Consider the following 26,947-nt stretch of genomic DNA (forward strand, 5'->3'; position numbering starts at 1 on the left):
TCCGAACCCTCGGCAGGAGCGCCACCACACTCCCAAGCGGCGCACTATAGCAGTGCGCCACCGGGCCGGCCCTGGAGCTGAGATTTGAACCCAAAATGAGTGGTTCCAGAGTCCCTGCTCTAACCATCATTGGGGCAAGTTTTTGCTTAGAACTCTTTCTGTTGAATTTCAGCTATAATTTATTAACATTTGTTTACTACAGTTTTTAGTGTTAGCAAGTCTAATCTGTATGATTGTATAATTTAAACTTTGCTTTAGAAGTTCATTAGTTTTTTTTTTTTTTTTTTTTTTCATTGTGCTGATCTGAAACCAGCAGGTACAGTTACAATATGAAAATCTTTGAGGAATTGACCCTAATTATAAGACAGATGGAGCAGGAATGAGGGAAACATATCCAGATTTTAGCTCTTGACCTTCACTGGCTTCAATTCTTGAGACAGATTGCCTGAGAAGTAGGAAGATGCTCTGCATTTTGCCCACTGTCTGTCCCCTGACTTGAAGACACTTGGGCATGTACCTAAGAGAAAACTGGTAACTCTCCCTCTCCTCAGTATGCTGTGGATGACAGCACATCCAACAAAACAGCTGGACAAGAACTAGGGAGAGAGAGAGACTGGCAGCAGCACTGGCATTGTAGGACATGTTCACACTGAACTAAAACACGCAGGAGATAAGGCAAGAGGAAACCTGACAATAGTGAGAATTTACATTCTTCAGCTCCTTTCAATGCTTATTTATTCTTTACCTACCTGATCTATCAATGACTGCATGAAATCACAGTAACAGATTAAAATGCCTATTGCTGTTGTTTCCCAGTTTCTAAGAGTTTTTTCACTGTGTTTTGATGCAGTGTGGCTCAGCACTTAAAAAATTTGTGTCTTGATTTGCCACTTTAACATTTTATTGTGATTTTACCCATTATCTATATAAAATGATTTTTTGTTCTATTTAAGGCTGCGTTGTTATTCTGTTTTGTCTGTAGTAATATTTTGTCTCCTTGCTTTCTTTTTTTTGTTGTATTTTACCATTTTACCATATGACGATTTCAGTATATTCTGAGACTTTTGAAAATATTAAAAATCAATTTAAAAAAATAAAAATCAATATAAAAATTAAAAATCAATACTTGCTAAAAACTTTGAGTCAACTATGATTAAAAGGAAGGTTCTTTAACATGAAAAAGAATTTCTACTCCAAACTACCACTACCAGTTAACATTAAAACTTGATGGTAGTACACTAGCAGCTGGAATTTAATACCGTGAAAGCTCTACCTGTTGCAATAAAATATCGATCAGTAAACAAGAAATATGAAGTAGAAAACTATAAAGAATATAAAATATTTGTTTAAAGGAGGAGACCTGTGATGTTTTGGGGTGATAATTTTTTTTAATGTATTAAGGATATTATTTCTCCCCAAATCAATCTACAGATTTGGTTTTATCTACTCAAAATACTAGTGTAATTATTTTTGAGAAGTGACAAAATTACTATAAAATTAATTTGAAAGAATGGTCTAAATTTTTTTGAAAAAGAATGACAACATTTGGTGACAGTGGGAGGAAGACCTGGATCTATTCAATATTAAAACATAATACATACAAAGTTGCAATAATTAAAACAGTTCAGGACTGGTCTGGGAATAGATTTGGATTCAGTAGAACAAAAGAAAAAGTTAAAAAATAATTCAACATACATGTAAGGATATAGACTATTAAGAGCATCTCAAATTTAGTGGGAGAAAGGATGGATTATTCAATATAGTACTTTTCAAACCTAAAGTCATAATCCATATGTGAGTTATGAAATCCATTTAGTGGGCTGTGATAATAGTTTTAAAAAACAGAAAACATTTGCTGTTATGAAATAAGGGTGAGTATTATTTTGTGGGACTTTTGTTTTTGTTTCTATTATATGTACATGTATTAGATTATGATGTAAAATGTATTCCTTAATGTGGATCATGGTTTAAAAAGTTTGAAAACCACTGCAATAAATGGTATTTTGACAAATGGCTGACCACTTGGAGAACACATTTTAAAAGGACATAAAATAATACAGACAGGCTAAATGAAAGACTGGACTAAACTATGTAAGTGGAATAAGTAAATAAGAATAGTAGTAAATATTGTTTAATAGAGTAAAGTTTAAAGCAAATATATGAGGCAAAGTATACAAGGTCATAGATTAAGAGCAAATAGGGAAAACACGTTAATATTAAGTGAATATACCTCAAACCAAAAACCATTAAATAATAACTTAGAAATTCAAAAGTAAATGATAGAAATGCAATCTAAAAATTAATGACATTTTTAATGTTAAAAATACCATCAATATGGTTAAAATATAAGATATACAAATAAAATTAAGTACAAAGGATATTGAATGTTACCTTCCCCAAATATATTTATTTTTGATGCATATAAAAAAATTCAACCTCCGTTTCTTACTGTGTGACTTTGCACACAGGGTTTTTAACTTTTACTATATGAAAAAAGAGACTGACTTATTTCTTTCTGTGCTTTTAGAGGACTATTTTAATAAAGGGAAAAATGAGTCTGAGGACAGTAAGCTTCGATTCGAAACTTATCGGTTGATATGGCAACAGATGAAATCTGAAACTGAGGTAAATACTTTTTTTTTTAAATAACATTTCTCTAATACCGTAAATCTTATGTTTGTTGCTCCACATCTTCCTTTCCACCAATTTATAAGAGTACTGAGGAAATGTAGGGAATATTGGTCAAGCATAATCTATATATCCTAAAAAAATCTCTCATATTCTAAATAGTAAACATATCTTCAAATGCTGGAACATATGTTTATGATAGCTACTAAAGCAAGGAACTTTCAAATGGTGGCACTCTTATCAAATTATCCATTCTGTTATACAAGTTACACAAGTACAAAATCAAGCTGTTTCTAAACTCCTTCACCCTCATCCTCATAGCCATTTACCGTGTTCTTTATATTCCAGCTCTGAAAAATTTCACCACTATAGCAAATTGAGAACTCTAGGGCCAACATCTTGAGCTGTGGACTTGTTTTGTTTGGCCAACAGAAAGTTACAGTTTTTGTGTCTTGGTGGCCTTTGGGAAGGTTATGCACTTTCCAGTTTATTACTGCTTCCCACCAGTCTGTATTGCTTTACACCTAGTGGCTTTGCTCATTCATGTATTCCATGTTATCCTGAAGGTATATGAATTTGTGGTTTTCAACTTTAGACCCTCTTCATTTCTTAACATGGGTTGTCATAATATACTACTAATGTAGAATAAATTGTGTCCCCCAAGTTGTATATATTCAAAACTTGATCCCTACTGTGACTGTTAAGAGCGTGAGAAATCCTATTATGGTAATTGAAAGGTGAGGCCTTGAAGAGGTAATTAGATTGTAAGTACCATGCTGTAGTGAATGGATTAAAAATGGGGGTCATGGGATTGGTTCTGAGGGCTTTAAAAAGAGAGCATGTGAGAGTCTCTATCTCTCTGCTCCTCCATTTTCACAATGTGATACCCTGAGTCACTGAAATCACCACCAAAGAAGGCTTTCACCAGATGTGTTCCCTGGACTTTGGACTTCCCAGTCTCCAAAGCTGTAAGCAATAAATTTCGTTTTCTTACAAAGTACCTAGTACCAAGTATTTCAATATAAGCAACAGAAACGGACTATATACTTCCTAACTGGCCTCCCTGATTCTGATGTCACATCCTTCAGTTCTGCCACTAGCCCTTATGGCACCATTGGCCAAATTAGAAAAGTGTCTCCTCCAGGCAATGCAAACTTATGTCAGGCTACCAGAGTTTTCCAATCCCTGTATTAGTATGGTTTCCCTGATGCTCTCTTTTCTGGCCTTCATTGTGCTGCCCGATTATCCCCTTCTTGACCCTGATTTAATCATGTCTCTGCTTCACTAATTCCCTCATTGGCTCTCCCCGCAGGATAAAATCTAAACCCTTTAACATCACATGTGTATTTTCTTGGTCTAGACCTTTGCTTATTTGTCAGCCTTATCTCCTACTACTACTCACATTTTTTATACTTAGCTATATCTTGTTACCCAGATGATTGGTGCTTTTTTCCATCCTTGCCTTCCGCACTCCTCATTCCTTCTAACTTTCCTTTACCTCCTGTCTCCTCTTCCATCACCTGCTGATGCCTTAGTTCAAATATGTCACCTCCTCAGCTTAAATCAGATGGTCTACTCTTCGTTCCTATACTATCATAGCACTCTACACAATGTATTTTAATTGTGCATGTTCTTGCCTCATTTCTTCAACTTTTTAAGGTAGACTGTTTTTCATCCATAAGGTGGTTATTAGTAAGTGTTTGTTGAATGAGTTAGAGGGATTTTTTAAATGGAGGAATCCAAAACACTAATGACTCGTGATTTAAGGAAAAAACTCTTTTTATTTCATCTATCTTTTAATAATTTTACATGTAATCTTTGGAATTGAATCCACAATAATTTTCTTTCCAAAACCAGGAAAGACACATCAGATTACCACTAATAATAATAATTTATAGTTTTGTGTTTTCTTTGTAGCAACTACAAGAAGAATTAAATAAAAACCTGTTTGACAGTCTAATTGAATTTCTGCAAAAGTCTTATTCTGGGTTCCAGAAGAATTCAAGAAACTGGGGCTATCAAACAAAACTCAGAGAAATTCCAACTGCTGCTCTTATTCTTGGTATGTGTATATATATGTGTGTTTGTTCATGCATACATGTATGTATTTTGGGTTTTTTTAATTGGTTCCTTTATTGTTGAGAATAGTGGGGAATAAACTGTTCTGATAAGCCCACTTGGTCTCTTTTATTTATAGAATTAGACCAATTTTAGTTTGCTTTGCATATTTTCAAAACCAATAAAAGTTCCTTATACTGATCATACATCTATAAATTAAAGGAAATTGATCCAGCTAGTGCTCTCCTCAATTTTTTGTCAGAACGGGAAATATATTTGTTTTACTCTTTCTTCCTTAGATATATTATGAGAGTATATGAGATTTGGATTTTTTAATAAAGAAACCACCAGTGTGTTTGTAGATTTGATTTTTATACTTTTTCTTTCTTCAGTAGAATTGCTCTGACTTTAATTTTATTTCCCTGTGCTTAATTTTCAGTGTTAGATTATTTCATTGTATTAATATTAATTGCCTAGAAAGGGATTTGGATGAATTGTATATAAATTGCTTTTGGATTGCTAGTTGTACATTTATTAGTTACTTAAATGTCTATCACTAATATCCCATCTTTACCAAACATTTGGATTCCAGGGTAATGGAAAAAATTTCTTTGGAATATTAGCAAACTTCTGTTATTATTTTTGAACTAAGTTGAATTTATTTGAGTTCCAAACATGCTCTTTTTTTCACTTCCCGTTTGTTATTTGAGGGTTGCTCGTACTAGTGGGCTCTGATCTAAGAAATCAGTTCTCTTCTTTAATACTGCCCCTAATTCTGTCCATTACCCAAATCTTATTCCTTATGTTTAGGACAGTACTTCTCAAACTTTAATTTACCTACAAATAACCTCCAGGGGATCTTATTAAAATGAAGATTTTCATTAATAAGTTTGGGGTGGGGCCTGAAATTTTGCATTTCTAACAGGCCCATATTGTTGATCCCAGGACCACACTAAGCAACAAGACTCAAAGCAATGATTTCTATAAGGATATGGACCAACTTTAAATAATGCAGACTGCTGTCTAATTTTAAAACCCCTTCCTTTTATGGATGAGAAACTGAGGCCCAGCAATGTCCCACTTGTACTGTTAGAAGCTTTGTTTCTCTACTGCCAGGTTACAGCAGTTGGAAGTGGAGGGGAGGAAGCACAATCAGGATGAATGGTCTGATGGTTGTTGTGAGAGCACTGTTTAAGTCCCTGGCCTGCCTACTGCCAAAGGCAAAAAAGAAGCTAATGGAAGTTATCTTTTTCAAAATCATGGTCTGAGGAGAATATGTTTCTAGTTAAACACATTGCTGGTTATCTTATTTGCAATAGACAAGTCCATTGTTTAAGGAACTTAAGTAGCTTATAAAGTTATTCAGTGAAAGAGACAAGATAAGCCAGTGTTTTACTGAACTCCCAAATTTGTTCAGAGATGGATTTTTAAAATCACAGATCATAATGCATGCTAGAAATAATTTTGATACTATAAAAAATCTGTACTCAAAGAATGTTTAATCACAGTTGCACATTTTCTGTTTTCAAAAGGGTATATATCCATTTAAAAGTAGTTTGCTGATATTTTTACTTTTTGGCTCTTCTGAAAAAGAAAAGATTGCTTATTGTTGGCATGAATGATTTTGAAACTTTTCTTTTTCTTCCAAGCAATAGAAGTTTTATAGTTACAAGTCTCAAGCAGTTTGAAGGTATCTGCTGCTGATATCTGCCTAAGCACCAAAGGACTTTCTAGAAATCACAGATTGTTATGTTAGGGAAGGTAACAGTTAACAGAATTTTTTCCGAAGTAGTGGGGAAATTTTCACTCAACTCTGATAACTGTGTGCAAAACACTAAAACTCTGATTTGTGGAAATGAAAACTTGGGGTTTGATAAATATCAAAAAGGCACATAATTTTAATTTCTTTTTAGGCTCTTACCTCAGAAATCAGATTAGTGTACACTTTACCTATTGTATTAACTCTGATAACTGTGTGCAAAACACTAAAACTCTGATTTGTGGAAATGAAAACTTGGGGTTCGATAAATATCAAAAAGGCACATAATTTTAATTTCTTTTTAGGCTCTTACCTCAGAAATCAGATTAGTGTACACTTTACCTATTGTATCTAGTACCATGACTATTAATAGTATTAGTGGTTGGATTCTCTTCAGATGTTAAGTCAGGGTCACAGTAAGATGGAATCCATAGCCCCTTATTTTTGAATAATTATCTTAAAGATTTCGGTATGAATTTGACAAAGTAATGAAATTACTCCTAAGATATTTTTAAGGGTCAACTACACATCCCCAATAATTTTTTTTGAAAGAAGAATTATGCTAAATATCTTTCCTAACAAATAAATATAGTACACACCTCACCTCTAGATGTCTATTGTTAATGGATATCTCTTAATTTATGTAGTATGTTTTCTTGGTTTCTGTTACTAATTTTGTTTTTTAAGTGTTTTTACTTGGTAGTTGGCCTGATATACTAATTACCTTCTGTTGTTAAATTATTATTAATAAAAATGATGATATTAATGTATTATCCCATAGGTGTGAATGTCACAGATCATGACTTAACATTCAGAAGCCTAACAGAAGCCCTTCAGAATAATGTCACACCATATGTAGTCTCATTGCAAGCTAAAGATTGTCCAGGTAAAATATAAATGCCATAATGATCTTGGTGAGATGTTACAGATCTCTTCTGTCCTTTTCTCTCTCTCTAGCTTTCTTTCTTCCTTTTTGTTTGTGGGAAGAGCACAGTGCTACATTTTTGACAAGGTGAGGTTGAGTGGCTCCCAAAGTAATCTTGACTATTGCAGGACTCTTTGCCACTTTCTGCTTCCTTTATTCTGGCCCCATTCCTGCCATATCAGCTTCACTGCCAGCAGTAGTTCAGGCATTTTGCAAGATGTGTTCTTTAACCTGGTGAACCTTGTAATAAATAGGAAGGTTTGGGGCAGGAAGCCAAAAATTGGGGAATGGGGAGATCTTATTTAGCCCAAAAGAGAGAGTAGGCTACATAGGCTCATATTTACAGCCAGGTGTCATCTTATTGTCCCACTTTTAAAGACCGCCATAGTAAAAACAGTCCATTGGCAGAGATAATCTTGTCTGAAATCATCAAATCATAAAGAGTGTGAACACTAATATATTAAAATTTGTTTGGATTTGGACTGATACAAGAGTTTTATGTGTTTATGTTACTTTTATATTCATAAACCGATTGAAATTAAGTAAAAACCTAAAGACATTTTTTAAAATGACTATAAGAAAGATTTGTAATCAATAAAATAATTCATGTAAATAACACTTAATTTTTTTTTAGGGACCTTGAAAACCTTTGGTTATCCAGGGTAATTTAAATACATATTATTCTGAAAATAATTCATAGTTTTCAAGTTTACACATTTGCTTAGGTAACACTTTTATTATGGATAATACACAAACTTTGGTCTAATCTTAATCTGAATATGAAATTTAAACATTATGGAGAGGGTACTAATGAGGGTTAATAATTAATATATTAAATATTATTTTAGCTGTATTGATGGTAAATATAGAAAAAGAGATCCTACCCAAATAATGTAATATACTGATCAAGATGATTCAGGGGGTTTAATTTTGTTTTAAGAGGAGGTAAGCGTTCTTTTTATATTCTGCAGATATGAAACATTTTTTGCAAAAGTTGGTCTCACAGTTGATGGATTGCTATGTAGATGTAAAATCCAAAGAGGAAGAAAGAGTTCAGGTCACCAAGAAAAAGACACATTATTCAATGGATTCACTTTCCAGTTGGTATATGACTGTTGCACAGGTAACTATAAACTGACAATTTTCTCCCAGGAAAGTAGCATATGATTGATGGGGATTAAAATTATATTAGACATAGTACTGTTTTCTAATAAGGATAAGTTTGTGCAGCACTAGGTATTAATTTAATAGTAGCTATTTACTTTTTCTGTGGTTACTAGAATTTAGAAGTGTTCTTTTATTAGAGTGCAGCCTAATTCCTCGAAAGTGCTTAGGTTCTTACAGGGACATTTCATTTGTGGGTAAATGTGATCTACTGACAAAAACAGAGCATTAGGAGTTGGTTCTGTTGTGGATTCTATCTCTGTGACAATGGCTATAACTTTAATATATTATCTCTTAGGTTTCTTATTGTTTGTTTTTATGCAATAGAATCATGCTGCCAATAGTCACTGTCAACCCAGTCCTATGAGGAATAATCTTGTTTTTCTTTTTTTAAAAATCATTCTTGGGGAATCAGTGCTTTGTAAGTAAAGTATATTTGACAAATAGACAAACAAAAAGAAGTTCCATTTCACCCTGACAGTCTATGGTGAAAGTCTAAGTGATTCATGGTTAACTGTACTGTAAAACCACAGCCTTCATTTATGATGCTGTGTAACCAGGTAGTATGGGGAAAAAATACTACGGTGATATTTTCCAAACACCATTTCTGCTGTAGTCATCATAGGTGAGTTTCGTTTTGTTCTATATATGGACTAAAGTAGGTCTAATGCTTACCATAATACCTTAATTTGATATACAATTTTAGATTTACTAGAAATCAAATGCTACTTGCAATTTATGCCAGATATGTTTTAAAGGTTGAGATTAGATCAGATGATATTTAGGGTTCTTTTCAAGCTTGAAATTTCATAGTAACAGATCAGCAAGTAGTGCTATTCATTATGCTTTTTAATTAAAAATACTACTTCTCACCTTAAAGCAAAGCAAAATATTACTTTCAGTAAACAGAAAAATCAATTTTGCAGAATTTTTCTCTTCTTCCCTTGTTTTTCCTGTCATTTTCTCAGCAGAAAATATAAATATTTCATGTGAGTTATAGATTTTACTAAACCTTTTTCTTCACGGTTATTATTCCCATGTCAGACACAGAAAGATTCTGCTATTAGCTGTTGCAATGAATTTCTATTTATTATTAGGGAGAAATAAAAGAAACAATGTTACTGTGAAATGTAAAGGGAGATATATCAAAATGTGGCATTTTAGCATTGTTTGGGTGGTAAGGCTTACTTTTAACTTCTTCTTTCCTAAATGGCTTAAAAGAAGACAGACCCAAAAATGCCAAGGAAAAAGAGGACTACTTCTAGCAAATGGCAGTCTCCTCCTGTTGTGCTTATTTTAAAGGATATGGAAAGCTTCACCACAAAAGTACTCCAAGACTTTATAATTATCAGCAGGTATATGGCGTGTCACCTGGCTTTTGTGCAAAATTCTCTTTTTATTAAGAAAACGTACTACTTTTAACTTAGCATAATCTTCATTTTGATACCAACTAGATGGAAATCAAAGGGATTTCAAATTCTTTATAATTGAATGTTCGAAGACCTCCCATCAGATTTTTCATTTGCTTTTTGACCCACAAATGAGAATCAAAGACAAAGTTAACCAATTTTGAATTAAAATGGTAAGGCAGTATAAAATGTAGTTTATCTCATCAAGGTTTTCTTCTCTTACTTGCCCATTAAACTACTCCAGGTTGATATTTCTATTAGGTATTATTTTCTGATACCTGTCCATCCTTAGGGGCCCTGAGTTTCAGATAGCTTTACTGAGCAAAAATGTTCTCTAAATAACATTATCTTATGTTTACATAATTTTTCTAATAACATTATCTCATGTTTACATAATTTTTCTTGTGAGAAACTACTTTCATGATCTTGTTGGATCTTCAAGGCAATCTTGTGAAACTCAGAATTGAAGTAACTAACCCTATTTTAAAATCTAGTGATATGCATTTTCCATAGTACGAGGGTTCGGATCCCACATGCAGACCGGCCGCTCACTGGCTGAGCGAGGTGCGGGGGCGACACCACGGGTTGCGATCCCGTAGCCGGTCCCGGTCCGGTACGGGCGCAACACTGAGGGTTGCGATCTGTTGCGGGGGGCGAAAAAAGACAAAAAAAGGGGAAAAAAAAAAATTCCTATTTTGATAGTGTCTTTTTTTCTTCTATTGACTCTAAGAGTTCTAAATATTAAGACTTTTCTTAATGCTAACACTGAACTGCTTACAATGCTGAGAAAATACACAGTACAAGGTAGTGAACCTGTACTTTTTTGGAGCTACACTTGTGACTTCTTTAGCCATCAAAAAGTACAAAAGAGGAACTTTACAATAGTAAGAGAATTCAGGCGCTTTACTCCTATTATGGTAGAACTGCATTCAGCTAGAATACTGAAAAGTAGTAACTAATAGGAGAGAGCAAGCAAAATCATAAACCATGATGCAAAGTGCTCTGACTTGCAGTAGCCGTCAAAGATAGTGCTATTTTGCTCTGTGGAAGTCATTTATATTCATCGTGGTAATGCTAAGAATAAATCATGTTCAGTGTGTTTGAGTTAAGAATACAAGGAAGGGATGTAACATGTGTTAAGAAAAGTTTTCTAATTCTTGGCTGTTATGATTGGACAACATAGTGTCTGTTTAAAATGTCCATAAATAGAGTAAGTGACCTTGAAAATGAATGAGCTTTATGTCTCTGAACTCTTAAAGCATAGGCTGGATGTCCAACTGTGAGAAAGACTGTAGGTAGGACTCAAACTTTGGATGAGAAGTTAAATGAAATGGTTTCTAACACATGAGATTAAATAACCTTAGGGGAAGGCACTTGATCTTTCTGGACCTCTGTGTTCTTACTTATAAAATGAGAGGATCCATTAGTAGATTGACTCAGAGCTAGAATTTCAGGGAAATAACTATTTCTCTGTTATTTTAACAGAAAAAAATGAATGGCCTGGAAAATTTTAGTATTTGGAATGATACCCCTTAGGAATGTCTTATAAAACAGGCATTAAAGTTTGTCAATCTGGAATTATGATGTATTGAAATATGTTTGCTAAATAAATTATACTTTTGTATGTTTCTTTGAAAATAGTGAACATTTGCATGAATTTCCACTAATACTCATTTTTGGAATTGCCACATCTCCTATTATCATCCACCGGTTGCTTTCTCATGCCGTATCATCTCTATTGTGCATCGAACTGTTCCAATCTTTGTCTTGCAAGGAGCACCTGACTACGATGCTTGATAAGGTAAAAAGAAAAACTTTTACCAGTGAAACAGGATAAAAAGAAGACTGCCAAGAATACATTGTAAATATAAATGTGAATGATTAATCACTGCATCTCAGAACATTGAGATACCTTCACATGTTTTAATATTTTTATTTAATGATTTTTATCGTCATGATTTTTATAGTGTTTTATAGTGATTTTATATAGTATTGCCTCTTAATATAAAATGTAGGTTTTATGAAAAGAATAATCATATCTATCTATGTTTATCTGTATATCTTTACTCAATGAAAAATTATGTTTTTAAAATAAATTTTTGCAGAATTTATAGACTTCCTCTTAACATTAATAACAATGTTTTGAGTCTTACATTTTATATAAAATGATTCGAAATTTTTAGTAGATGCTTTCCTAACTGACTGTCAGACTACTCTTGAAGACAACAAAGAAATAAATGTATGCTAAAATTTTCCAAGACCTTAGCTGCTATACCTAAATATGTTTTAGAAACAGAAATAATTTTATACCTACATAGAAAAAATGATTCTTTAGTATTGACCTTCCACAAATTGTTCCTGGACTCAGCTCTTTTAAGATATGCTTTATGATGCTTTTATAAGGTAAACTAATGACAACCTGCCCCTTCTTTATAACCACTTCCATAATTTTTTCCATAAAGATGGTATCCATCTGACGTATTGACACTTTAGGAAAAATGTTTTCATCTATAGTATTTAAAATTGGTTGATTGTAGCCAAATTCAGTTGGCCTTCTATAATTGTGTTTCTGTTTAAGAAGCCTAGTATGACTTTTTATTTTCAGATGTAAAACATCACTGTGAGCTATTGAAAATTAGACAAATGATACAAATTCAGATATTCTGTACTTTTAAAATAGACATCTGTTTATTTTGTGTTTCTCATTCAATAGTGTGTAATATGGTACTCTTTATTAATTTGCTTCAGTAGTGATGTAAAAGAAATCTTAGCTGGTAACAAGAATTGCCAAAGCCTACAGCTTCTGCAGTAGCTTCTAGTGGTAGATAAAGGATTATATAGTTAACAGGTGGTCCCTTTAAAAAATTAGGAACTGGATGGAGGATGGTGAACATCTTCAATTCTGAAGATGTAGTACAAATAGCTAGTTTTTGTTGTTGTTATTGTTGTATAAGTTAACTTAAAATTTTGGTTGATATATGACCTAAAAAAAACCAGCTACTGTTGCAGCTTTTATAGGTACTGTGTAATAGTATCATTCTTTGCTTTATTATTTGTACCTTATATTTATGAATAGTAAAGACTAACAAGGGGTGTGTCCCACTCCCGTCCTTTAATCTCTTTCAGCTACTTCTTACAACTCAATTTCCCTTTAAAATAAGTGAAAAAGTGTTACAAGTTCTGACCAACATTTTTTTGTATCATGATTTCTCAATTCAAAACTTTATAAAAGGACTTCAGGTAAGAAGACAGTAATGGGTTTGAAAATTCACAAGCTGGGGCTGGCCCGGTGGTGCACTGCTACAGTGCGCCGCTTGTGAGCACGGCGACCGGACTTCAGGTAAGAAGACAGTAATGGGTTTGAAAATTCACAAGCTGGGGCTGGCCCGGTGGCGCACTGCTACAGTGCGCCGCTTGTGAGCACGGCGACCCTCCCGCTGAGGGTTTGGATCCCACATACAGACTGGCCGCTCACTGGCTGAGCGAGGTGCGGGCGCGACACCGAGGGTTGCGATCCTTCTAGGTTCTACCACTCCTTTGTTACCTTGCATTCTAGGTTCTACCACTCCTTTGTTACCTTGCAATTTTTTTGTATCATGATTTCTCAATTCAAAACTTTATAAAAGGACTTCAGGTAAGAAGACAGTAATGGGTTTGAAAATTCACAAGCTGGGGCTGGCCCGGTGGCGCACTGCTACAGTGCGCCGCTTGTGAGCACGGCGACCCTCCCGCCGAGGGTTTGGATCCCACATACAGACTGGCCGCTCACTGGCTGAGCGAGGTGCGGGCGCGACACCGAGGGTTGCGATCCCGTTGCCGGTCCCAGTCCGGTGCGGGCGCGACACTGAGGGTTGCAATCCGTTGCCGGTCACGAAAAAAGACAAAAAAAGGAAAAAAAAAAAAAAAGAAAAAAAAAAAAAAGAAAGAAAATTCACAAGCTGATTCCAAATAATTTGTATGTTATTTCAGACTGTTTAGTGTGATAATTAAGGCATTTTAAATGGCAAAATCTAGAGTAAGTAAATTCAAGCTATTTTATTCTAGGTTCTACCACTCCTTTGTTACCTTGCAGTAAAATGTGGGGAATATATCAGTTAGGATATTAATAAGGGAAAAAGACTTCTCCCTTTCCAGTGATTCTTCAACATTTTGCAAGTGGGGAGGAAGAGACCTTTTTTTGAGAATCTGATGAAAGCTTATGGATTTTCTACCTATGAAATGCTATAAATAAGGGGTTGGCAAACTTTTTCTGTAAACGGCCAGATATTAAACATTTCAGCTTTGCAGATTACATGTGATTACTGCCGCAGCTTCTTCTTCTGTAATAACCCTTTAAAGAAGTAAAAAACGTTTTATAGCAAACCCTTGAACAATACACGTTTGTACTGCATGGGTCCACTTTGTGAGGATTTTTTTCAATAAATACATTGCTAATAATAGCTACTTAACAGTAGGCTAGTAGTAGTTAAGTATTTAACTACTACTAAAGTAACAACACACACATCCCCCACACACCCCTGCCTCCCTCCCCGCCACAGTTCAATGCAACCCCTGAGAGATTTTCTACTGAGGGGCTTAGGGGGGGAGTTTGGCACCAACCCTCATATGTTGTTCAAGGGTCAACTGTAGCTACTGGGTGATCAAAAATAAGGTGCACGGGCCGGCCCGGTGGCGCACTCCTACAGTGCGCCGCTTGGGAAGTGCGGCGGCGCTCCCGCCGAGGGTTTGGATCCCATGTGGAGACCAGTTCCCGCTCACTGGCTGAGCGAGGTGCGGGGGCAACGCCGAGGGTTGCGATCCCGTTGCCGGTCCCGGTCCGGTACGGGCGCGACACTGAGGGTTGCAATCCGTTGCCGGTCACGAAAAAAGACAAAAAGGAAAAAAAATAAATAAATAAGGTGCAGGCTATAGTTTGATGTGCCCTGCACATACATATGTGGGTTTGTATATGTATGTGTATATTCATTTATATTTATTCTTATATGGTGGGAATGCATTTTCACTAGCGTTTCATGAATTGCCAGAAACCAACTCACAAATTCAACTTTATAAGATCTGTTATAACCTAAAAAAGAACTCCATTCTCTGGTTGTTTAAAAGTTAATATTATTTCCTTCTTTTGGCAACTGTCTAAATTATCTTAGGAAAGTATAGTGACTGTGAACACATGCCACATGTCAAGTTCATTAAAACTTATATACAGTCAGCCCTTAGTATTTGTGGGTCCCACATCTATGGCTTCTACCAACTGTGGATCAAAAAATACTAGAAAAAAAATTGCGTCTGTACTGAACATTTATAAACTTGTTTTCTTGTCATTATTCCCTAAACAACACAGTATAACAACTACATAGCATTTACATTGTATTGGGTATAATAAGTAATCTGGGGATGATTTAAAGTATACGAGAGTATGTGCGTAGGTTATATGCAAAACTACGCTATTTCATATCAGGGACTTGAGCATCTGCAGATTTTGGTATCCACCGGAGGTCCCTGGCTGAATGCCCCTAGGATACCAAGAGACTGTATTAGGAAGTTTTGGTGCAAAACTGCAATATGATACCTCATGTTTAGTGACTTGAAGATTATAAATTATTTTTCACATGTACTCTTTCTCTACACAAAACACTTTAGTGGTTTTTTCATGGCTAATATGTGTCTTTTTATACCTCATGTTTAGTGACTTGAAGATTATAAATTATTTTTCACATGTACTCTTTCTCTACATAAAACACTTTAGTGGTTTTTTCATGGCTAATATGTGTCTTTTTTTCAACTTTTACTTTTTAAAGAGAGTATTTTAAAGCAAGAAAACCTCAGCAATATGTGAAATTAAATGATATTGAGATATAATAACTCCCTTAGTTAGTCTATCATTCCTTTCATTTTATTCATTCATTTATTTACTCAAATATTTAGCCAAGCACTATGCTGAGCCCTGGAGATACAGAGGAAAAAGAAATCTCTGCCTTTAGATTGCTCATTATCTAGTGAAGGAGGCAGAAGAGTCAACCCACAGTTACAGTTCTTTCTGAGTAGTCAATGCTATGAACGAAACACACCTTGGCATTCCATAGGGGAATAGAAGTATATCCTAAGAAGTAGGAGTTAGCCATGTAAAATTGGGAGACCATTGCATGCAAAGGTAACAGTAGAGGAAGGGAGATCTATTAGAAGGCTATTGCAGTAATCTAGACAAGATATGACATGGACCTAAACTAGGGTAGTGATAGTAGACCTAGAGAGGAGGATGAGATAGAGTTGACAGAACCTAATGATGTGTAAGATAAGAGCGAGGTGACACAAGCTCTAGCTTAGCATATGGAGGTTGGTACCATTTATTAAGCATACATGTTAATACAGAGCAAAAAGCAAGTTTGTTGTGAGAGAAGGATGTTTCTTTTTGTATATGGTTAATTTAGGGATGTGATAGATATAAAGATTTGATGGTCAGGAAGAAGATTTGGACTAAAAAGAGGTATTTAGGATTTATCATGAAAAGGTACTAGTTAAAGTCATGTGATGAGGATGAAGTGTCACCTGAGGGAGTGAGGAAAGGCTAAGAGTAGAACCCTCAGGCAAGCTGACATGTAAGAGTGAGCAATAGAAAAGGAGACTAAAACAAGGAAAGCCAGTAGAAATCAAATTACCACGGAAATCAAGGGAAAAAAAGTTTCAGGAATATAAACTATAGTCTCAAATACCTTGAGAAAGTAAAGAAAAGGACATTAACCAAGTTACTTAATCTCTCTTGGTCTCAGTTTTCTCATCTTTAAAATAAGGGGATCAGATTAGATGATTTTATAGGTTCCTGAGAACTTACTAAGCACCTCCTTTGTGCTAGGTACATTAGTAGGTATTTACATTGTTTTATTAATTTGTATTATTATTCTCAGATTTGTACATGAAGAAATTGAGATTTAGGTTAAGTAGCTTGACCAAGGTCATACAGCTAATAAATGGCAGTCTTTAGACCTTGTTTGCCCAGTTTTCCTAGTCATCAGAGGAAAATAATTGTAAGTCCTAATTTCTGTAGGAAGTGCAACAGAGCATATAATCATTCTGTATATGTTTAAGCCCTCCCTCATTAGGTGGATACATTAACCAACTTGTTAATTGACCCAGATATTGAAAACATACTTGAACACAATAGTCAAGTGATGTTAGGTTCTTATCCTATTTTAGCTCTACTATAACTCATGTGACTCTCCTATTCCTCTTCCCCAGAAAGTTCCTTATCTTGTTTAGTTTTTACTTTTCTCATATTTAAAAAGTAGTGTTAACATTGGAATAAATATTATCACATTAATATTATTAGAAAAGATAAGGAAGAAACAAAATTATCTTAATATGTGCAAAAATAGTTTAGCACCTGGCATGAAGAGTTGCTTTCTATTTTATACTTGTTTCTAAATTAGACTCACCCTTTGCCTTAAAGCATTAGAGAATGGACTGTTTTGGGGTATTTCCACTAGCTTTGGGTATCTTGTCCTTACTTCTCTAGGCTCAGAAATTCATTATCAATTCACCTGGGAAGGATCAAGCTCCAGATTGCTAATTTATGCCAACTAAAAACTTTGAGGTTGATGTATAACCTAGCATGTTAATTTTTTAATCTGTGATGAATGCTATTTTCCAGTGACCAGAAAGTGTTTTTTTCCACTATCTAACAAACCATCTTTCCAATTTCAAGATATCTAAGAAAAACCAAACTGGTCATAAATGTTGCTTAGGATCAGAATAGTGAACATTTGGATAGTCTTGTGAGATATGAGTGTATTTTGCAAGTTATGTTAGAATCTAGAAATCATCCCCCCTACTACTATGAAGATCACAACATTCAATTATTAGAATACTTATATCTACCAGATACTGTTCCATGTTTACTTCCATGGAATAAAACTGAATTTGAAAAGATAAATTTTCATTATTATTTTTTATCAGTAGGAACAGCTTTTGCCATTGTAGTGTTTTTATTTATTATAACTAGCCAGTTTTTAAACTGATTGTAGATTGGTATTTTCTTATGAGTGTTGGGGCATCTGTTAGACCTTACTAGGTCACACCCCAATCCTATCCGTACCGCATTTATAATTCTTGTGAGTCGCTTCTGCAGATAGCTAACTATCCATGTATATTAGTTTCTTTTAGTTTGTATTTGAGATTACCATTTTCTGACCTTGTCCACAAAGTTGGAGCCTGAAAATATTGGAGGTATATAGCCATTTATGTGTTTGTAGTGTTATGTGACATTATTAAATATATTAGTACCATAAATACTTGCGCTTTTGTTTAAAAAAAAAACTTTAAAATTGAGCAGATATAGAGCAAAAGATTTACTGCCAAAATATAGTAAATATACTTAATCTTCACATTTCTTTCAGCTATCTCTATTAGAGCATTTCTATTCCCAGCCTCTAAGTGTTCTGTGCTGTAATCTCCCAGAAGCCAAGAGAAGAGTAAATTTTTTATCAGATAATCAATGTGAAAACATCCGACGTCTTCCATCTTTTAGGAGGTAAAATGAAAAGTACATATTTAACACATATTAGAATTAGAATTTGGGACAAAATAAGGAATCTTAGATGCATTTACTTTTGCTTAGAGCAAAATAAAGCCATTCTGTTTTTAATTGTGGGATTTCTTTGTTTGATTTGAAACTTTGGCATAATGAAAAATATTTTTATAAAGGGAGGTAATTAGCAAGTTCTCCAGAGTTGCATTTTAGAAATAACATTTCCTATTTCTGGGTTTTATGGCCTTTGGTTATGATTAGACCCATAGACTATGAAGTAAGCTGATTTAAGAAGTTAAAAATTACCATTAAACCGTGGCTGTCACCTTGAATTTATTTTTGAGAAGAAATTTTGAATATGTGGCCACCAATCTAGATAGTTTTTTTCCTAAAGTGCTATTCAAATATGTGGAATGTTTAATTTTTTTCTTTTTGTGTACGGGATGGTAAAAATTTTAGGTACGTGGAAAAGCAAGCTTCAGGAAAGCAAGTTGCACTATTGACCAATGAGAGATTTTTGAAGGTAGGAATATGAATGTGTTTGTTTCAGTTTCATTCTCTTGTTTTTCCCTTCTTGAAAAAAAAACATGAACATAACACTTATTGAGTTAATGTTGATAAAACATATCAGTACATCTTAATATTTGCACAGTGAAGTACTGGGTCTTAATACTCAATTAGGAATGTGAATATTAAAGATGGCATAAAACCTCAGTTGTAAAGAAAAGATTTTTTAATAAAGAAAAAATATTAACTGGAACACTGGGTTTCTCCTGTAGTCTGTTTTGAAAGCACTTTGAGTGGGTCTTAATACTCAATTAGGAATGTGAATATTAAAGATGGCATAAAACCTCAGTTGTAAAAGAAAAGATTTTTTAATAAAGAAAAAATATTAACTGGAACACTGGGTTTCTCCTGTAGTCTGTTTTGAAAGCACTTTGAGATCTATAGAGATCTGCTATGTGGATCTCTTTCCACATAGCAGTTTTGGAAATCTGCAGCCAGTCTCATTTTAATGATCTTTTAAAGGCTGTCCTGAATAAAAGTAGAAGCCAGAAAGCTTAGTCACCTACTGCTAAGTGAGTATTGGTTTGGTTTGAAGAAAGCATTATATATTGATAATATAATGACAGGAAATAAGTAATAAGCTTAGAAAATTATGAGTTAGCCATATAACATAGGGAATATCAAAAGAAGGAGGGTATTTTTGTTTGTTTTTTTCCTTGAGTAAATAATACTTGGACATGGTACATAATTCAAAAGGCAGAGAAAATAAACAGCGAAAAAACTTCCTGTCACCTCTATACTCCAAATACCAATTTCCCCTTCCTGGATATAGTAGTTTTTACTTGTGTCTTATATATCATTCTAGAGATAGTCTCCATATATACATGTAATTACATATATTTTGGGGGTTGCCCCCTTCTTTCAGAAGGTAAGTATATTATACACAGTATTCTGTACCTTGTTTTGTTTTGCACTTAATCTTGGAAATCATTCCATATTAGTACTGAGGAATGGCATAGTATTCTATTGATTGAATGTACCTTCATTTTATCTAAGTCCCTTACTAATGGACATTCAGAAACATGTAACATCACATTTATTTCATACTTCTCGTGCCTTTTTTAAGGAAGAGTTGTTAGAAAATTGTAATAAAGTTGAGATGAGATTAAAGGTAAGCCCCAGTGCTAAGTGTGAGTTTTGCTGATACGTACTATTTTCAAATTTTGAACAAAGAATGTTAGATCTTAGAGGGCATATGTTCTGTATAGTTCTAAATATTAATTTACCTCCATTGTAAATTCTCAAAAAATTTTGAGAATGCCTTTTATTAAACATTATTTCTAATGCACAGTCCACACTGAACCATAATATAAAATCACTTCTAGATTAGGCTCTAATCATTTTAATAATCTCTGTAACCTTTTCAGAGCAGTATAGGAAGTCCTCATACCCCATTGCAGGTTATTTTGGTAGAGAGGAAATTTAAGAACCAGTGGGAAAGGATATGTGCATGTTTACTGAGTTTTTTAAGATTAGCTAGATTAGTTCTCTGCTGAGTCAGTTAGTTGTCAGGTGCATTTCCTGCTATAACTTTCTTTCAGAGTGTATTTTCAGAAGCCAGGAATAGATTTTTTAGAGTACCTTTAACCACTGAGCTGACAAAGGGAGAAAATGTCTAGGCTAGTCTGTTACACAAATAGCCTGACAGGTATCTCTGCTTTTCAGTGACTTTTTGTATATTTCCTATACAAAACATGGCTCAGGACCCCAGGCAGACTCTATGGCAGCGGTGTGCCTGGTTGTGGGAGGAGAGGTCAGCCCCCCAGCTCCATACCTCAGGACCCCAGGCAGGTCTTGTGGCACATGTGCGCCTGGTTGCTATGATTTGTCTTACTTGTTCACTAAACAAATTAGTAATAATTTTTTTCTGACTAGTTAAATCATTTAGATTCCTCATTAAAAATTAATTTTAGTGCCAAATTAGGTTTGGCACTAAATTAAGTTTGATTGGAGATAGGTAAGTTATTATGTTAGACAACTATAGGTTTTAGCCAAAGTAGCAGGATCAGAGACTGGGTTTTTTTGTTGTTGTTGTTGTTGTTGTTTTTTCTTACCATGTTTTGCCCCATAGTGTTCCTTTGGTAATCAAGCTTTCTATTTTTTTTTTTTTAACTTGTAAAACCTTTAATTTGCGAAAATATATTTTATGAGAAATTGAGCTGTCAAAAGTACCTTATACAGAACTTTCAGATTCATCATTATTATAAAGATGCAATTTTTATAATTGTTTGTGCCTGAAATTTTGTTTCAAGTCAGATATTAAGCAGTGCTTTGAAGATGATTATGGTCTCACATTATATTTGCATAATTGTCATCATCATCTAATGATAAAAAACACTAGGCCTTGAAACACTCAGAAGGCTTTTAAGAAGTAAAATACTCTCTTCCTTTTATATCCATGAATAAATGTTTTGGGGGGATGGGGGAATATTAACGGCTTTTCCCAATTAGGTAGTTTTCATGCATTTGTCTCATTGTGAGACAGCTGCCATGTAAGACATATGTTTTTATCTCTGTACAAATGAGAAGAATCACAAATTATTAAGTAACTTGCTTGTCTCAAGTGTCACAATTAGCTAATGGAAGATCTGGTGTTAATACCCAAGCCTGATGTCAAAGCCCATATACTTTGTACCATACTTCATTGAGAATTTATACAAGCTGTTCTTAAGTTTCTTTATTAGTATTCAAGAAATCAGAAATGGGGCTTTCAAGTATTGTGGCAAGTTAATAGGGTAGTTTGTAAGAGGCTTAAGAAATTACTTGGGGGCCGGCCCGGTGGCGCACTGCTACAGTGCGCCGCTTGGGAAGCACGGTGGCGCTCCCGCCGAGGGTTCGGATCCCACATACAGACCAGCCGCTCACTGGCTGAGCGAGGTGCGGGGGCAACACCGAGGGTTGCGATCCCGTTGCCGGTCACGAAAAAAAAAAAAAAAAGAAATTACTTGGTATGAGGCAGGTTCTGCCTTTGTTGTCAGGTAGCCATGTCAAGTTGCCCAGGTATTATGCAGCACATGCTGCTCCTGTAATTAAAGAAAGAAAGGGAACAACCCCCTACTCCCCACCAAATATATGTAGTTATATCATTATATAATTATGTGCACACGCGCACGCGCACACGCACACACACACAGAGTTTATTTTTAAAAGACTTTGGAAAAAAAAAAAAGAATCCCAACACCATAGCTAAGGTTAGGTCTGTTTTAATACTTTACTCTCTCTACATCATCTATATTACCAATAATGATTTGGAATTCATGTTGATCCTTTCTTATCAAGAGTTCAGTATATTTAATGAATATCCTTACACTTTATTTAAGAAAATCCATTTATATGTTTGTATTGAAATCTTTCTTAAAGCTGTTTGGCATGGTTTCAACCTTTAAAGAGTTAAACTTTGTGCTATGTGGAAAACTTAGATTCAATCCCTTGAATGTGACAGTTGAAGTTTTATTATTCTGACTTGTTATTGTTTCATGTTTCTGTGCCCAACTAGGTTTTAAATCAATTGAGAGTGGGAAATAAATCTTGAATTTCTTAGAATTGTAATAAATTTCTTTTGGAAAGAACCTGATTCAGCACCCTCATTTTAGAAATGAAGAACTTCGTGTAAGGCCAAGGAAGTGAAATACCTGAGCTTATAAAACAAGTTGATGGCATAGCAAGGAATTCTTTTCACTGTTTAGTATGCTTATCATGGTGATTCATGAACAAAAGGCACAAAATTAGTTCATAAGTTTGGTGAAGACTTGTCTTTTACCTTTGCCCCCACCTCTTCTTTCTGTTTCTTTTGTCCGACTTAAAAGGCAGAAGGAGGGGAGAAATCTATTAGAAAAAATATAAGTTTGGTGAAGACTTGTCTTTTACCTTTGCCCCCACCTCTTCTTTCTGTTTCTTTTGTCTGACTTAAAAGGCAGAAGGAGGGGAGAAATCTATTAGAAAAAATAATAAATGGAAAAGAGAAGGAAATAGGAAAATAATTTCAGTCTATCAAATGTGATCAAACGAGCCACACATTAACCTAGTGTGTCAGGAATTGGTAATTTAAATCCTAAATAAGCCTCAGAGCTTGCCATGCAGGAATCTGGAGGAAGAGACAGACAGCTAGTGGGAAGGACTTCAGGTTGGAGTTTGTCTGCTGTATTTGAGGAAGAGCGAGGAGGCTGTTATGTATTTGCTGTTTTTCTCATAGCAGAGAAATATTTCTGTACCTGTGTCTATGTCAATCAATAAAGACCAAGAGGTCTTCTTATTCAAGAAAAACAGAGAGCATGTTTCATTGGGAAATAATGAATATTCGTAGACAAAGTATACCTCTGTTGAAAAGAGTCATCCTGAACACAATTCTGAAATAGAATGGTGATAACCACGACTAGTGTACAGAAAACATGCCTGAAGAAAAATTTAATGAATGGCAAGTAGGATTAATATTTCAATAGGCTTTGTTTTTTCATGTGCATAGTGTGATGCTGCTATAATGTATTAAGTGGGAAATCTTCCCATACATCATATTCTTTTACAGGTTAAAGTTTATGTAAAGTATAAAGTCCATAAAGTATATTAGGAATTGTTGTCCTGGATAAGTAAAGGCATTTGCAAATACATATTTCAGTGAGACAGAGGACTTAGAGGACAGGTTACATGACAGAGGTAATTATTTCTGATGTTTTTGTTGCAAATGATAAGAACACAGAGATGAATAACAGTGGAATCTTTCTTATGTGGAGATTAGGTTCCAAAGTCAGCACATAAGGCAAAGATCTGGGATGGTCAAAATAAGTCCTAAAAAATTCCTTAGGAAGCTACAACAGACCTTTTCTCATTTAGTCCAACATAGCCAGGTTTTTTTCCCTTTGTGGAAACCAGATCTCCATTTCCTCAGTTGATAAAATGTTCTGCCATGTTGTATGAAAACAAACAACAACCTAAAACTTTTTTTAACACTGGAACCCTACTCAGCACAGGAACATACCACGCAGTGAGAAGTATGAAGGGAGGGTCTTACTCTCCAAGTAAGACCACTTGGGAGAAAAACATGTTTGTATCCCTCATCTCACACTTACTCCAGAAGTTCCTTGACTGTGCAACATTGCCCTATACCGTATAAAGTAGCCGTTTTCTCTCTTCATCAAGTGAATTCAGTGAAGATACTCAGTTCCACCGCATCACCTAGTTACTTGTTGATACAGTTACAACACAAAGCAAAAGAATATATCTATCGGTAGTGTGAGCATGAAGTATTATTTTTCAGTAATAGATTCTTTTTTCTCCAGAATGTTCCCCCTGTTTAGAAACTATTTAAGCACACAGCAAGGCAAACAATGGCTTTATGCAATCCCTATATTATAGCTTATGCTAAAAATAGAATTAAAGTATACTCTCCCATTGGTGGTTAAAGTGCCCTTTGATTAATGGCTACTTTTGTTGTGATAGGATACCTAGATTTTTGAAATTACCAATCAACTCCAACAATGAGAGGAAAGAATATTTTGGTACTAAAAGCTTTTATTTGCCCTGTGCTTTCACATAATGACTCCATAGGTTGTTGACTAAGGAATTGATTTCAAGGTGAGTTGCAGTTTAGGAAAATGTATCAGACTTTTTGCTTTATATAAGTTATAATTGCTTGAATTTGTTGATATCTGAGGTGTTACTTTCTACATGATTGCCCACTAAAAATAATGGGTATCTGCAGGATATTATTGAAAGAAAGACATAGCCCAGTAGTTAAAGTCCTTTGTTTGACTTCTTAGAGGAGAAAAAGAATTTGAAGGCCATCCCACAGATTATAATCCTTTTAAGTAAATGTTACAGAAGTAAGCAATTATAAAAAGAATTGAGGCCTGAATAATTGTTAATAGGATATATACTATAGTTTTTAAATCATTTCTAAACTATTTCAGAAGTCTCTAGAAAACATAATACTCCTTTCCCCTCCAAAAAAAACTTTTTGAAATTGATTTGTGAAATTAGTCATTTACTGGTTTCTTAAGACACAATCCCCCATATAATAATTGCTTTATTCTAAATTGTAAAGCTTGTTGGATTCAGATTTCTCTTCTTCCCTTTTTTTTCTTAATTGGTAAAGTGAATGAAACTAGTATTGTTCATTCTAAGAGATAGGGATTTATCAGAATCACCTGTGGTGTTTTCTTCCATAGTCTTTCTTCCCCTACAAACACACACTAGCAGTACTTTACGAAAAGCATGTATCTTAAGCAGAACTTCAGCAAATGTTAATTACATTGGTACTGTGATCTCTAGTGATCTCCTTACCCTTCTGAGGCCAGTGAGGCAGAGGATAATGGACCTTCCCTCACTATGGCACACACCAGGTAATTGGCACAGGCAAGCATCCAATAAGGTGCTCTTGTAGTTGGGGGGAGGGGAGCAGGGACAAGGTATTGTGGCAATACTAGAGTTATCAGTAGATTAAATTACAGTATCAATTCTGGTTTGTGTAAGACACCACCAGACTCGATACTAAATCAAAAATACCTAGCCTTTATTCTGGATTTTATGTGTATTTCAAATTTTCACCAATTAAGGAGTCTAATTTGTAGTTCTGAATCTTGTCAGTTTTCCAGAAGTTATATATGTTCATGAAGTAGATTTTATTATTATGCAAAAATACCTAGCCTTTATTCTGGATTTTATGTGTATTTCAAATTTTCACCAATTAAGGAGGCTAATTTGTAGTTCTGAATCTTGTCAGTTTTCCAGAAGTTATATATGTTCATGAAGTAGATTTTATTATTATGTTCTTTTATTTACTGACTTACATATTAAACATGTATTATTCTGTGATTTTTTTAGGAGGAAACACAATTGTTACTAGAAAACCTGCATATTTACCATACAAATTACTTCCTGGTTTTGAGATGTCTTCATAAGTTCACCTCTTCTCTACCCAAGTACCCACTGGGTAGACAGGTAACCGAAGCTTTCTCGTTCGGAATCTGTGAAATAGGAATATTAGTACTTTCTTGCTTTGGTTTTTGTAGCATTCAGGCATCAGAATTTGAAATGGATCCAGTTCTTACAATGACAGCATAATCTAAATCCACTCCAGCTATACACATTGCTGGTAATTGAAACATTTTTGTTCTGATGGCCACAGCTAGAAAAAAACCACATGAATCCCAGTGGTGCTGCTTCTCCTACAGTGTATTTATGCTAAGGCATTTAAACTTTCCTTCTTTAACACTTCTTTGTCACCTGTACTGAAAGAGCTGATTCTCCACCCTTAGTGAACTAGAAAAAGGAATCTGAGAATGCTTAATGGTTTACCTTGCATTGCACCAAGTATTAAAAGAGAAGCAGTACTTCTGCTTCCTGCAAAATTATGCTCAGCTGGCCTTTGTGTCATATCATAAAACTTTGAACCATTGTTAGAGTAGATGCTAGTGAAGGAATTTGTATTTTTCACATCTAAATCTTCACATCCTTAACTCAGAGTTTTGGAGAACAAATACAAGTATGTAAGAATGACTTGTTTATGAGGTGACGTCTGCCACTGAGCCTTCAGTGTGCTTCTCTTTCTCACTTGTACTATTTTCTTATTGCAAAGTGACCAGTGATAACAGCTAATACCAGTAGAGTCTTAATTTCCTTTTATATAAATTGTGTTCTTACGAAACCTGATCCATGTGATATATGCCAAGTCTGTTGTCATCTGAAGAAAATGGTTGTTTTTAATAACACTAATTGTCTTTGTGTTGGCCATGTATGATTTTGAAAACCTAATAGTATGTAAATTTAGTGGATCACTTTTGGTTCCTCACAAATGTGCTGTTCACTTACAGATCGGAGAACTGTACTGCACATGTTTAGAAAAGAACATATGGGATTCAGAGGAGTATGTATCAGTCTTGCAGCTGCTGAGGTAGTTTTTTGGTTGTTGTTTTTCCCCCCTTTTT

General features: G+C 34.7%; 1 protein-coding gene across 5 annotated transcripts in view; it reads left to right on the plus strand.

Annotated features, from left to right (window-relative positions):
* The window catches only part of ORC3 (origin recognition complex, subunit 3), a 61,095-nt gene that overhangs the window by 11,441 nt on the left and 22,707 nt on the right, over window positions 1–26,947 (plus strand). For 3 of the 5 annotated variants that reach the window (XM_008590608.1, XM_008590609.1, XM_008590611.1), the window contains exons 3-13: window positions 2,528–2,625; window positions 4,546–4,690; window positions 7,227–7,331; window positions 8,342–8,493; window positions 9,756–9,889; window positions 11,585–11,744; window positions 13,070–13,183; window positions 18,331–18,464; window positions 18,921–18,984; window positions 25,845–25,961; window positions 26,834–26,913. In XM_008590608.1, the coding sequence (XP_008588830.1) occupies window positions 2,528–2,625; window positions 4,546–4,690; window positions 7,227–7,331; window positions 8,342–8,493; window positions 9,756–9,889; window positions 11,585–11,744; window positions 13,070–13,183; window positions 18,331–18,464; window positions 18,921–18,984; window positions 25,845–25,961; window positions 26,834–26,913 (1,303 nt within the window). The remainder of the gene's footprint in view (window positions 1–2,527; window positions 2,626–4,545; window positions 4,691–7,226; window positions 7,332–8,341; window positions 8,494–9,755; window positions 9,890–11,584; window positions 11,745–13,069; window positions 13,184–18,330; window positions 18,465–18,920; window positions 18,985–25,844; window positions 25,962–26,833; window positions 26,914–26,947) is intronic. The other 2 variants (XM_008590610.1, XM_008590612.1) reach the window with 2 other exon arrangements.

Source organism: Galeopterus variegatus, unplaced genomic scaffold (assembly GCF_000696425.1).
Source record: "Galeopterus variegatus unplaced genomic scaffold, G_variegatus-3.0.2 Scaffold6228, whole genome shotgun sequence".
NCBI classification, from domain to species: domain Eukaryota; kingdom Metazoa; phylum Chordata; class Mammalia; order Dermoptera; family Cynocephalidae; genus Galeopterus; species Galeopterus variegatus.